The sequence below is a fragment of the Lacerta agilis genome, chromosome 1 (genome assembly GCF_009819535.1).
Source record: "Lacerta agilis isolate rLacAgi1 chromosome 1, rLacAgi1.pri, whole genome shotgun sequence".
Classification (NCBI taxonomy): Eukaryota; Metazoa; Chordata; class Lepidosauria; order Squamata; family Lacertidae; genus Lacerta; species Lacerta agilis.
In genome coordinates, this window is record NC_046312.1 from 112,074,474 (window position 1) to 112,088,791 (window position 14,318).

The 14,318-nt window shown below is 42.2% G+C and overlaps 2 protein-coding genes across 2 annotated transcripts in view; both read left to right on the forward strand.

Moving 5' to 3' along the window:
• Positions 1-2,024, forward strand: part of PDE11A (phosphodiesterase 11A) — a 135,736-nt gene extending 133,712 nt beyond the window's left edge. Inside the window, exon 20 of the mRNA XM_033149880.1 lies at positions 1,528-2,024. Coding sequence (XP_033005771.1) covers positions 1,528-1,704 — 177 coding nt within the window. The 3' untranslated portion in view covers positions 1,705-2,024. The remainder of the gene's footprint in view (positions 1-1,527) is intronic.
• Positions 2,025-11,621: 9,597 nt separating this feature from the next.
• On the forward strand, positions 11,622-14,075 carry TTC30B (tetratricopeptide repeat domain 30B). Its single transcript, XM_033167467.1, has one exon. It carries the CDS (start codon positions 11,681-11,683, stop codon positions 13,685-13,687), a length of 2,007 nt encoding a protein of 668 aa, XP_033023358.1. The 5' UTR covers positions 11,622-11,680; the 3' UTR covers positions 13,688-14,075.
• Positions 14,076-14,318: the final 243 nt, after the last annotated feature.

Below are 14,318 nucleotides of genomic sequence, written 5' to 3' on the forward strand. Positions count from 1 at the left end.
CTGCACAAAGACAGCACTAAGCAACTGGCATTCAACAAAATGGCACACAATGCATAGAACAAAGGTACAGAGTCTCAGTTGTACTGAAGCCAAAAGATCTGAGCAGCTCAGGAATAAATTGGCGGATTGATTCAGATATGGACAGGTGCTAAGAAAGTTATTTAGTAAATGTTCAAGGAATCTGCTGGGAGGGAGAGAAATGTGTTGCTTTTGAGATAATTTCCCAGAAGCTTCATAAAAGAAAATTGATTACAAGGATTTAATAAGTAAAAGAGAGCCAAAATATATAGTAATCAAATGAGTTTTTAATTACATCTCAGGCAGATATAAAATCCAAATAGTGTACTTTGTATCCAGAAAGTCTGAGAGTAATGCTTTGGTGGCTGAATTATTTTTAAAAGGCTAATTTCCATAGGAATTATAGTAGTCTGTTTAATTAAAAGAGTGAATCTGTGTCCCAAAGCCAAAGTGTATTAAAATGTACAAATAGGGCTTAAATATCAAAGCAGCCTCTGAAGAAAGGCATTTTATACCCTATACATAAAATCTAGCCTTCAGAGTTTTTCTAGTCCAAATGTCACCTGATTAATGTGCATAACAAATGATGGTATTTTTTAATTACACTATATATTTTATCACTATTCTATAGAATTAATTGCCTATACTTTACTTATGACTGAAAAATCAAAGACCATGGAAATATCCCCTTCAATTTATTTTACTCAATTTTAATAACCCTAAGGCAATAAGGAAGAGCATTTGAGGCTGGCAAGTGCCCTCATCCTTGTTAGCTAATCTGAACACACCTGAGTTGCTAGGCTCTTTTAATATACATTAAAATGTACTATATGTATGAATGATAAAAGGCATGGTCATAATCAGTTTATGAATGTATGTAGGCTTTTTCCACAGATACATTTGTGCTCAAGGTGGTTTACTTTACTTGCATGATTTTAACTTGATTTCCAGAAGAGCAAATTAGCAGTCCCCTTTTCTTTCAAGGATCCCATAGAGTAGGAGTGGAGAACCTCAGGACCAGCAGAAGAATGCAGCCAGGCTACTCTTTACAACCCTTGGGAGCCCCCTCAGACCACATCTTCACCCACCTCTAGTGCTTGGATTGAGATAATGTCTGTTGCTTGTCTGGATGAAGGGTTATGTGTGTGATTGCATTTTACTTTGTGGACACAGGCTTGCTAAACCAGAAGTGCGGAATCTGTGGTCCTCCTTATGGTCCTGGAGTCCAAATCCCACTATCCTTGGCCTTTGGCGATGTGACTAAGGGGATTGGGAATTGGGAGTCCCAACAACATGTGTAGGGCCAGAGATTCCCTGCTCTAGTTGTATTCTAGAATAGTACATATCAGCAAAAAGACGCCATGTCTCATAAAATGTTCCAGAAGCGAACCTATCTCACAGAGCTCCAGGGAATACTGAACTGAGCAAAGTTTCTATAATTTCAGAGGACTGAAATGAGCATCTTTTAATCCAGTGATTTGTGACTCCTATTCTTCTGCTTTCTCCCAGGCTTTGGTGAAAGTGAACGGGAAACTGAAGCCTATGATGGATTCGGTGGTGGCCAATAGAAATAGGTGGGAGGAGCTGCACCAAAAAAGACTGCATTCCCAAGCAACCAGCAGCACCACCACATCCTCCTCGTCCTCTTCTTCCACCTTTGCCATGTCCCGGGGGGTCAAAAATTAAGTCTGCACATGTTTTCCTGCTGCTAGGATAGGAAGTGTCTGAAAGCCTTGTTTAAAGCTTAGTTGCATCATTTTAAAACAAACAAAACAAATGCTTTGTCACGAACATGCTTAATTCAAATGAAAACAACCCGGCTGGTTTAGGCCTTTTTTTTCTCCTGGAATTTCACTTGGTCTGAAGGGAGGATCTGCAATTCTGTTGGTATCTGCAGTGACATGAGCAGCTTGGTGCAGCCTGTATTCGGTCAGCTTATTTCAAGCTGCTGTTTTGAAAGCTGATAAACAGGGTCATAAAGGACTGGCGTAAATGAAGCTTACAGCTTAATTAAGAGAGAGCATGGCTGAAATTTTGTAAAAATGACAGGCATCTGCAAGGGGCTCGGGGGGGGGCAGGAGAGAAGAGTTTGTGATAATAACTTGGGTTTGCACTAATTCAGCATTTACTGATATGAACCAGTTATTACCTGTACTTCTCATAGTTACCCTTTTTCTTTTTATCGTGCTTGAATGTTCAGAGAAGCCTGCATTGTATTTATTCTACAGAAGGGGTTTTTGGTTGTGTACTTTTTTTTTTACAACAAAGCTTCAAATGATTGATCAGGGTTTTTAGAACTGCCTGTCTCTGCTCTATTGAAGAGGAGATATGAACTTCATTACGTTCAAAAACACCAACCTGTTCTGGCTTCCTTAAGACTTTCGTACTAGCAATGCAATTTGAATTGTTCTGCAGGCAGAAGCTTCTATAAAGGTAAAATTTCTGCATGGTAATTTGGGTTCCTTTAGAATTTTGTTTTAAACATTTTTAAAGCTGCTTTGCGCCCTAAGAAAAAAACCAATGCTATTTCATGAAAATTGCATAATAAAAATGAAATCTGTTGCCTTCTGGTAGAGAATTTGCACTATAGGATATGAACATGGCTTTCTAGTATATTTTCTGAACCACATTAACTTTGACTATTACTGTTAAAGATTGGTGTGACACTGGAGTATGTCACAAATGGAGCAATGACTACCTCTGCTTTTTTCTGGCCAGGTTGGTTTTAGTTTTAGTTTTTTTAACAATAACATGTTGGCCTGATCCATTATTTCAGCCAACGGAAATCAAGTCAAAAATTGCATGTACTGAGGATACAGTGAAAGTTTTGCATATTGTGTGAAATCAGTGTGAATCATGTTTAATACCGAAATATATCAGTGGAGTTGCCTACACTGGAAATGAATGCCCTTTTATTTAAGAACATCATATTTAGCAAAATTTCAGTACTGCTGGAATGACATTGCTGCTCCTGAATCACATCCTCTTCCCTAGTTAGCATTTGAATTACATGGTATGTTCAGGTTCATTTCATACAACCATTGAGAATCTGGCCTGGATGTACCAGCAAGCAACACTCACCACATGGAGAATGTGTCATGCGATTGCTTCACCAAACAACCAGACCCCAACTCTTACTTATGTGAGCTGGGCGTTCACTGAAGAGATCAGGTAGCTTACCTCTGCATCTTCCACGCTGCATACAAAGCCACACAACTCAAATTCTTAGCATGCCAGCTTGGTCATCTGAATTGACAGGATTACTGATGGCTACCTGGAATTTTCCTACAGAATGGTGGCTCCCTGTACTTTCTCTTGTTATCACCCGCCCAGGGTGGCAGTACACATGGCACTGTCTTAAGTACTCAGAAGTATAGATTTTTGTAAAGGTGTGGGGGCGGGTTTGGAAGGAATCAAACCACTTTACAAGAACCTGTTTCCATGATTTCCAGAATGGGGGATGGCCGTTGTACCTATGGAGAGGAGAGTGGGGGAAGCAGAAACCAAAATGCACAGGTAGACTGTCAAGCTGTTAATTAAGTCTTTGGCCACCACAGAAGCTGAGACACAAGTGCCAGCTGAACACAAAACAAAAATAGGAATGGGAATCGGCACATGAGAGAGAAATGACCTCTCTCTCTCTGCTCCCCATTTCCCCTTTTCAGTCTTCTTAACAGTAAGCATCCTGGTGGAAGATATTGGGGGGGGGGGGATGCACCACGAAGTTAAACACACACACACACACACACTATATGTTTCAGAAGAGCAAAGGAATGAGTATCCTTTTTCCTGTGCCCATGCATAATAGTAAATGCTCATGTTTTGAGGCTGTCAGCCCTCTCTAGAGCTATATAGCACAACAGGGGAAAGCTCCCCCTGCCCCAGCCTTGAAACATCCACAGCCCTACTCTGTTTGAACTCTCCCTACATGGCTGGGGGCAGCGCATCTTTGTGTGTTCTCTGCACTAAGACACACTGCACTTGCTTTCATTGAGGGCCAGTCCAGCCAGTGTAGAAAAGGTAGGAGGAGTTGCCCTAACAGCAATTGTCCCCAGCTGCAGCATTCCACTTACCCATAAGAATGAATGCCACCCATTCAATTATATGGGAGAAAGGAAAGGGCTACTTACGTGAAGGACCTCTAATAACTTGGAACAGCTGCTGGATCAGATGGAAAAAACAGTATGGCCTACAGGGCTCAGGTATCCCACATACCCCTATAGTGCAGGCAGGACAGTTTTTTAGCTTATGACATGCAACTGCCCAACTCTTAAGTCCCGTCTCCCCCGCAGCGTCTTTCTAGGATACTAATGTATAAACCTTCAATGGTTTAGTCATGCTATACAGTATTCTTCTCTCACCCGCCCCTTTCCCTTCTGACACTTCCACATTCCGTTCTTCCTTGAAGCTGGGGTTTAAATTTGGGCATTCATAGAAATAATAATAATTTAGGGGGGGAATAGTTACCGGTATATGTAAGTCCAGCAAATCAAAGGAAAATGTACAAAGGCAGTTTCCATGATGCCACAGCAGTTGCATATAAGAATTTGTTGGGTTGTGGTTTTTTTACGGTGGCATCCTTAGTGAAAAGAAGAGTGTTCACCCTCTTATAATGCAGAATACAGCAGAAACATTCACAGCTGTATTGTGCAGCTGCAGAGGGTTTTGTATGCAGATAGAGCTTGTTGGCTGTATTTATATAGGTATGTTGGTTTCAAATTGTCGCCAACTACAGTAAGCAACAAATGCAGACATGTCTGGTTTCTCAGTTGAATAGAGGTACTATAGCCTTTACTCAATGAAACATAGTTTCTGTCTAGAAATCTTAGCAATCTGAATGCTGAATGCTGCAATATGAAGCTACTGCTTGTTCTCTGTCAGTGTCTTCTGAATGCATGCCAATCTGTATTAAATATACTTCTTATATTAGGATTTCAGAATCTTAAAACTGCCTGACTTAAGAAAACAAGGTGCTATGTTCATCCACTTTTGAAGGGCCTGCAAACATTGTAGACGAATTGCATTGCAGAAACATCAGTGGGAATGAATCCTGAATTACGATGTTGCGGACACAGATTTAACACTGGAGGGAGGAGCAGAGATTTGCCACCTCCTGTATAGCACAAAGTTCACAAAAGAATTTTTGGAAATCTGTTTATATTACCAGATGATCTTCAAACCTTAATATTATTTTCTGTTTGTAGCAATGTTCGAAGAACGAAATGAACAATGTTATTTTAACAAAAATGCAAAACAGCTAAATTCTTTTGCCAAAGAGCAGACAAGGAATGGGGAAATCCATGTTACTTGCTACGGAGATGAATACTTGCACTGTTTGAACTTGTTTTTGTTACCTCTCCACTACCTCCCCTCCCCCTTTCTTCCCCAATAATAAATAAATAACTGGGACGGCACGCTTTAAACCACATAAGGCTTATTTATATAATATGTGCTTTATGGCAAAAACAGACACTGTGATTGACTTGGTCCTGCTGGCAGCTACATAAAGCTTTCCTGAATTTTGATACGGCATATTGCTAAGTGTGACATAATTTATAGCACATAACCTACAGCTTCTTCCAAGGTTGAGTGTTCCCTCATTTCCTCTCCTTTTTTATTGGCTTCAGCACATTGTTGCCCATGGCAACAGCAGTGGCAGTGACAGGAATGCAAAACCATTGCAAGCTGACATACATTCGAAGCCCTAACAATGTCAACCATCCATCACACAGCTATTTGTAATTGCCTCCATCTATTTCCGATGTCTTTTGGTATCTTTTCTATTGTGGATCAAAATTCAGAATCTGCTGACTAATGCTGTGGTTCTGATTCACCCCTTCCCCTCAACTCCCTTCCCCTCTCCTGACTTAATTTGGCTTTGGCGGCATTCATACATGATGCTAAAGCTGCTCTTGCCCTGTGCTTTTGTTGCTTAACAAGTATCGCTGGTAGGATGGCCAAACAAAACATGCTTAAGCAAAGCTGCTACTATGATTTAGTGGTAGGTGTGAACCAGGCCATTCCTACATTCTGAAGCAACTTTTTGGAAGTTGGGGAATCATTACAATTCTATATTATAATATTTTGAGTACCTGAGTTTCTTGTTGGATTTGGAAGTGGTTGTACTTGCCTAGTGCTTGCCAGATAGCCAAAACATATTAAGTAGTTATCCCCAGTTTTTAAATTTAGATCTAGCAATCACATTCCCATCTTGTATTATTCTATGATTCTAGACACCAGGAAGTAAATAGGCAAACCTGTGTAGTAAGTGTATTAGATAAAACGTACAATAGCATTGACCTAACAGTTGTATTTTCAGATTGCAAGAGTATACAATAGCTTCCAAATACATGTAATTGTGGAAAAATAGAAAACAGCAATTTTCACAAAAGTGTAGTTTCTCCCCACCCTCTAAACGAGTGCAGAGAGAGGGAATGTCACTCATGAAGCATGTTTTATTTGCTGCTTCTTGTAAATATTAATTCTGACACTGTTCATGTCACAGTTAGAAAAACCATGTAAAATATAATGTGAGATTGCCCATATGAACAGAAGTAAATTGTCATTGTTGGAAAAAGGAAAGGATACCATCCCACTAACTAGCTTGCACACTGAACACTGATAGTAATCAATGTATCCACTTCCATAATTAGCACAATATTTTCCCATTAAAATATTACTTGCCATACATTATGCTTCAAGTTACAAGAAAGGAGATCAGGTAGAACTTTTTGATGGTAAGAGCTGTTCAGCTGTGGAACAGACTCTTAGAAGGTGATGGACTCCTAGAGGTTTTAAAGCAGAAATTGGATTGCCATCTGTCATGGATGCTTTAATTGAGATTCCTGCATTGTAGGAGATTGTACTAGATGGCCCTTGGGGTCCCTTCCAACTCTACTATTTACATTTTAAAAGAACTGAAGCCAATAGTATCTGATGTGAAAATAAACTTACAGGATGTCAAAATTAGTAGCTTAATTAAACCAGATACATATTAATAACACTATCTGTGCCATGATAAAACAAAACACATCCAATATGTTGTGTGCATGCAATCATTTGTTTGGCATTTGACCAATATACCAATTCGGCATTATTTATCCATCACATTTGTAGCAATTCCTGTGCCCACCCAAGAACATCAAGGCACAATACATGGAGTTATACAAAAAAATATGGTATCCTTCAGAACACTCTTAGGCAAGTTAGGATAGGAGACTGTTACTGGTCCTATGTTAGTAAGAGAGCTTACACCAGCCGAGTCCAAATTTGAGCCCAAGGCTCTGCAGTCCTGCATGCCTTCAGCTATGCCATACCGGCTCATACATGAACAAGAGAAAGAAAGAGAGGGACTTCCAGAGTATGAGAACGCAATCAAGGAAGAAGAGCTGGTCCTCTTCCCATTCTATCCCTGCCTCAGTTTCAACCTGAAAAATTAATTGGCATGTTTGTGTAAGGTGAAAAGGATTCTAACCAAAATAATATAAAAATCAGGGATGGAGAACCAATGGTCCCCCAGATGTGGGTGGACTACAGCTCTCATGAGACCCAGCCACCATGCATGGCCAATGCCTTGGAGGCAGTAATGCTTCTGAATTACCAGTTGCTGGAAACCACAGGAGAGAGTGTGCTCTTGTGCTCAAATCCTGCTCGCCCAGGTATACCAGGTCGCTGTTGTGAGGAGAGGATGCTCAACTAGTTTGGTCATTGGCTTGATGCATCAGGCTCTTCTAATGTTCTTACGACAGGAGTTGTAGTCACAACATACGGAGGATACAGGTTTACCACCCCGATACAAACTATAATAAAGAGGGGCTTGGGGGTTACTATGGGATTATTTATTATGTACTAGAAATGTCTTGCTTTTGTGTGTGAATATCTCATTTTGATCATTTTTAAAAGAATGATTTTTTAAACATTTTCTAATTTTCATGTTTGAGGTTATGGGCATGTTAAGGGTTTCACCAGTCAGCGGTGTTAGAGATACTGTTACAGACTGCCTGTCAATATGTCTGTCACAATATATGTGAGCATATTTTAATTAAGGATTAAAAAAACACAAATGTATCATGTGTACCATAAACATGCATATTCTGTGAAATTTGCATTTGTATGATTATATATGTCTATTTAGTTCTGCTTCTAATACAACTCACTCCATTGGTTTGCCTTAGCTCATCCAACAACTCCAATTCAACTTTTATAACAGCATGTTTTTGAAATGGGTAACTTCAGTTTGTTTTATCTCACTAAATAAAAGAATAAATCACTAAATGGATGCCTCACATTTTTTAATTAGGGTTCACGGCTTACTTTTAGTGGTTATTCAGTGACATAAAAAAAGACAGCTTTAGTGTTCACATTTCCTTTTTTAAAAAATAGAAAATTTTCATGGGTGTGTGAATGTATCAGATCTGTGCCATGGTTCTTGTGGCCTCTGTTCTACAGATGAATAACCCTGTGGGTGTCCCAATATCTTCAAATGATCTTTCTGCCAGGTAAGTGGATGCTCGGACTGCATCTGTTCCCAATAGTTGCAAGATTTCGGGCATGTAGAAAAATCTCACTCATGCAACTTGCATGCTTCTTGGCTTCTTTTCCTTGTGATGATGTGTGGCAGAATGGGGTCAATTTGAACTTTCCTTTGAAGGGAAACTAATGTTTTTTAGGCACCACACCTGTGAGTTTATATTTGCTTTTCCAACTGATCTACCCCAAAGAGAAGCATCAGGCAGGAAATGGCTCATCCTTCTCCCACCCACCAATTACCCCTGAAAATCAACAGGCACAGGGAGTTAAAAGTACACACTTCTTTGCTACAAGTGGTGCCCCTCCACCACATTACTGTAGAGAAGGGCAATTTTTTAATGAATTATTGAGTACAATAATGTTAGGGAACCGCACAAATTACAGATTTTACAAGATGTGCATTTTTTTCACCACCTTTGGATGCCAGAAGCCTAAACTATCAGAATTGATTTCCCTTAGCCTTACATTTTTTCCTAGGCTGTTCACAAACACTCTTGAACAACTTGAGTAAAATCCCATGAAGGGTTAATTCTGTGGCTTTTTATAACACTGCATTACGTTTATTGCTTAACCAAATTACAGCATTAATTAAAAGACCCTACTAAAAATGCTGCCTACCAGCCTCTATTCCCTCAGGTCCTATCAAAAGTGAATGAAGTTGGACAGTGAAAATTAAGAGGAAATGGCCATGCCAACTCTGGTTTGTGATTTGTGTTTTCATTTCATTTGAAAATGACCATCTGTCTATGCGGAATGCTTTCCTTGGCCTGCAGATCGGGAAGAGTACTGCATGGAAACAACTTGCGATGCTGATTCTAATGTCTAAAATATTAAAACAAAAGTAAGTGCTGCCATTTGTGATCACAGCTATGTGGTTTTCCTCATGGGATAAGGTGCCTTACTGTGCAATCCTCTACATATTTATGTTAAAGTCACGTACATACCTAAGTGCACACATGAATGCACCTCTTTGTGTGTGTTTTTTGTACCAAAAATAATACTTACTTGCATGGTGTCTATTTCCAAACCTTTAACCTTAAAAACACCTAAAAAGTGGCTTTAAAAAAGAAAGAAATCGTAATAAAGGTTTGAAAGGAGTTTGAGATTCAAATCTGAACTGTAAAACTATATCCAGACAGCGTATCACATATGAACAGTGTAGTAAATGTGATGTGCTGCTCAAGGAATATGTATTAATATTTTAGTAACTTCAGCTATTAGGCTGAGAAGCATAATGTTCCATGAATCAAAACAAGGATGATATGGAAGTATTAGGTTCCCAAAAAGGCTGTTTATTTTTGCATGGACTTCTTGTGTTATAACTGTGCCTAAAAAACTAAGAAACTAAGCCATGGTAGTCCTCCAATGGATAAGGAGCATATTATTGCTAAACACAGAAGTGGCATATTGGTACTATAACCAGATTGTAAAACTTGTTTGGATAAACATTTTGAAAAGGTAAAAGATTATTGGACTCGTAAGGGAAGATCTGTTGCTTTTCAGCCCTTTCAAAATTTTACATTCCTGCATTGCAGGGTGTTGGACTAGATGATCCTTGAGGTCTCTTCCAACTCTACAATTTATTATTCTACTCATGCTTTAGCTTCCTCCTGATCGCTTCTCTCCTTGCCCCTTTTACAAATCCCCGTGATGGGGTGAGCTCCTGTTGCCCCTGTACTTTTAGCTGTTGTCGAAACAAAATTTAAAAATTCCTTCCAGTAGCACCTTAGAGACCACCTAAGTTTGTTATAGGTATGAGCTTTCTTGTGCATGCACACTTCTTCAGAAGTTTTGTTTTATTTTACCTGTTGTGTTAGAGGGATTGGGAGTAGGCACAACTTCCGTCACTCATATAGAACTGTAGAACTACAGTAAGTAACACACAAACTGGTTTATAAATTAATTTCAGATCTCCATCAATATCTCTTAAGGTAGTAAAAAGCAGGATGCATTTGCACAGAAGGAACACAGCTTAATAGTTGGGGAATGAAAGAGGATTCAGCTTAATAGTTGGGGAATGAAAGAGGTGGTGGTAATGTGATGAGATTTCTCTGTCATCTGGTGGTATGGGGTATCTCTTGCTAGAAGCCAGCGAAAAGTGACCAGATGTGCAGGCAATGGGTGTTTATGAGCAAATTAGGAGTTTAAAACAGTATAACGTTGGTTTGTAATATAAAAGGATAGATAGATGAAGCTCATTTCACCAGCGAAAATAAAGTAGGTGACTGTTTCTAAAAGCTTCACTGGAGAGCTGTTAATTTGCATCTATCTGCCAGCTCTGGTCCCCATCTGAAATGAGGTGTTGCTAACATAGGGGGTGGTTGTGACACCCATCTCAACATGCAATATGGATGGCAATTAACACTGGACTACACTGCAGGGTGCTTGTAAGCCTCTCACGAAGCCCCAGCATTCCCACCCACGCCCCGCCCAGCCATTCTGCGAGATAGTAACAGCAGCTTACATTAGAGGTTTCTCATAAGCCGCAGCCTCTCAGCCGACCCACCTAATACGCCAGTTTTATTTCCAGCTGCCACTTTTACCGCTCAAAAGGACGGGCAGTCATGGCGTAAATACCGGTAGCTACAAGCACGCAGACAACCCAACAGGCAAACGAAGGAACTTCAAGCTAAGCCTTCCCACCGAGCCCTGACCTCCTTTGCATCAAACTCAAAAAGCCCCGCAGCCACAATTCTCAAGCCCGCCCGCCAGAGAGCCAAAATGCAAAACAGCAGAGCGGGCAGGCGAGTCCCGCTATTCCAACGTCACGCGATCCAGAAAAGAACCCCATTTCCCAACGCCTTCGGAAAGGAACTACATATCCCAGAATGCTCGTCACTTACGATTCTGTGAAACGAAGTCCACGCTGCTCGCAATTTACGTCACGCCCCCCCCTTTTAGGGAATTTTTATTTATTTATTTTTGTTTCAAAACATACCGCCTCACTTCGCTGAGGCGGGAAATTAAGAACAATTGAGAACAAAAATGTGAATACCCGGGGTCGTAAGGGCGGTCCTTACTCCTCGAGAGCCGTTGCCACAGAAACCGACGCCAGTTGGCCGACGCGCTTCCGCTTCCGGCGGCGGCGCGTTGCCTAGGTAACGCTTCCCTGCGTGCGGCCTGTTAGAGAGGGATGGCCTCGGTGGTGGCTCCCATAGCGGACGGGGAATTCACGGCGGCGATATACGGTCTGATCCGGGCCGGGCGCTTTTCGGAGGCGGTGGGGATCCTAAGCAGCGAGCTTCAGAGGAGCTGCCGCTCCCGGGCAGGCCTTTCCCTGCTGGGCTACTGCTACTACCAGCTGCAGGACTTCGCGGCGGCGGCCGAGTGCTACGAGCAGCTCGGGACGCTGCACCCGGAGCTGCACGAGTACCGGCTGTACCACGCGCAGGCGCTCTACAAGGCCGGCCTCTACGCCGAGTCCCTGCGCGCCACACTCGCTCTGCTCGACGTGCCGGCCTTTCAGAGCCGGGCCTTGCGCCTCCAGGCCGCCACACACTATGCCCAGGGCGACCTGTCCAGCGCCAAGGCCCTGGTGGAGCTGCAGCTGGCAGCCGCCACGGAAGGCACCCCCGCAGCCGCCGAAGACCCCTCGGAGCTGCCCGACGCCGAGGTGAACATGGGCTGCCTGCTGTACCGGGAAGGGCAGCACGAGGAGGCTTGCAGCAAGTTCGCGTCTGCCATGCAGGTGCTGGGCTACTGCCCTGAGCTGTCCTACAACATGGCGCTGTGCTGCTACGCCGCCAAGCAGTACGCCCCGGCCCTGAAGCACATTGCGGATATCATTGAGCGCGGCATGCAGCAGCACCCGGAGCTGAGCGTGGGGACCAACACCGAGGGCCTGGACGTCCGCAGCGTGGGCAACACGCTGCTCCTGCACCGCACGGCCCTGGTCGAGGCCTTCAACCTCAAGGCGGCCATCGAGTACCAACTGTGCAACCTGCAGGCGGCTCAAGAGGCGCTCACAGACATGCCTCCCCGAGCCGAGGAGGAGCTGGACCCAGTCACCTTGCACAACCAAGCCCTGATGAACATGGACCGGCGGCCCACTGAAGGCTTTGAGAAGCTTCAGTTCCTTCTGCAGCAGAACCCCTGCCCGCCGGAGACTTTTGGGAACCTGCTTCTTCTCTACTGCAAGTATCAGTACTATGACCTCGCTGCGGATGTGCTGGCCGAGAATGCTCACCTGACCTATAAGCTTCTCACACCCTATCTGTACAACTTCTTGGATGCCATGATCACTTGCCAAACTGCCCCTGAGGAGGCGTTCCATAAGCTTGATGAGTTGGCAGGGGCTCTGACTGAGCAGCTGAGAAAGCTGACCAAGGAGGTGCAGGAATCGAGGAAAAATCGTGATGATGAAGCTCTAAGGAAGGCAGTTAATGAATATGATGAGACACTGGAGAGATATGTCCCTGTCTTTATGGCTCAAGCCAAGATTTATTGGGACATGGAGAACTATCCCATGCTGGAGAAGATGTTCCACAAGTCAGTGGACTTCTGCAAAGATCATGAAGTGTGGAAACTTAATGTGGCTCATGTATTGTTCATGCAAGAAAACAAATACAAAGAGGCCATTGGTTTCTATGAGCCCATTGTAAAGAAGCACTATGATAACATCCTTCAGGTCAGTGCCATTGTGCTGGCTAATCTGTGTGTTTCCTACATCATGACTAGTCAAAATGAAGAGGCAGAGGAGCTGATGAGGAAGATTGAAAAGGAAGAAGAGCAGCTCTCTTACCATGAGCCCGATAAAAAGATCTATCACCTCTGCATTGTCAACCTAGTCATTGGGACACTTTACTGTGCCAAAGGGAACTTTGACTTTGGCATATCAAGGGTAATTAAGAGTTTGGAACCTTACAATAAAAAGCTGGGTACAGACACTTGGTATTATGCCAAAAGGTGTTTCCTGTCATTGTTGGAAAATATGTGCAAACATGTGATCATGGTACGTGACAGCGTCATTCAAGAATGTGTCCAGTTCCTCGAGCACTGTGAAGTGTATGGCCGAAATATCCCAGCTGTTATTGAACAACCTCTTGAGGAAGAGAAAATGCACACAGGGAAGAACACTGTTACCTATGAAGCTAGGCAGCTGAGGGCACTGATGTATGAAGTTACCGGGTGGAATAAGTAACTGCTTTGACATTCCTATACAAAATGGCCAGGGAGCAGAAAATCAGTGAGGTGCTGGGGCCATTCAAAATATTACATACATATATTTCATTTTCTTGTTTTTACGATTTAGTCTGTTGTAGAGTTTGAAATGGAAATGGACTTTTTATATGAAATTAATACAAAACTGGTAAGACCCTCAGAGGCTGTTTGTTCAGTATTGGAGCATATTTATACCTATCAAACTAGTTTGAACTAGAGTCTTAAAGAACCCTGAAACATTGGGCTCCACTTGTTCATTTTTAATTACTATTTTTCCTTTTAAGGCATTATATTACAAATATATATTTTAAGAATGTAACAAAAGTAAATAGAATGAGGTTTGCAAAATAAAGTAGAAAGTTGTGCTACCCAAATGTTGCAGAGCTGTCAACCTTCCTTTTTTTTGCATTGGGAAATGGCCATAGCTGTCAACTTTCCCTTTTTTTGCAATGGGAAACGGCGCTGGAATAAGGGAATTTCCCGCAAAAAAGGGAAAGTTGACAGCTATGAATGTTGTCTTACTACTTTGAAATAAACAAGGGATGAGTTGGTAGGACCTATGTTCGCAGACCAAATAGTTTGGCAGCCAGTTTTCTGCAGGGAAATAAATG

Excerpts from the sequence above, each read along its gene's own strand:
- TTC30B (XM_033167467.1), top strand. The coding sequence starts at position 11,681 with ATGGCCTCGGTGGTGGCTCCCATAGCGGACGGGGAATTCACGGCGGCG.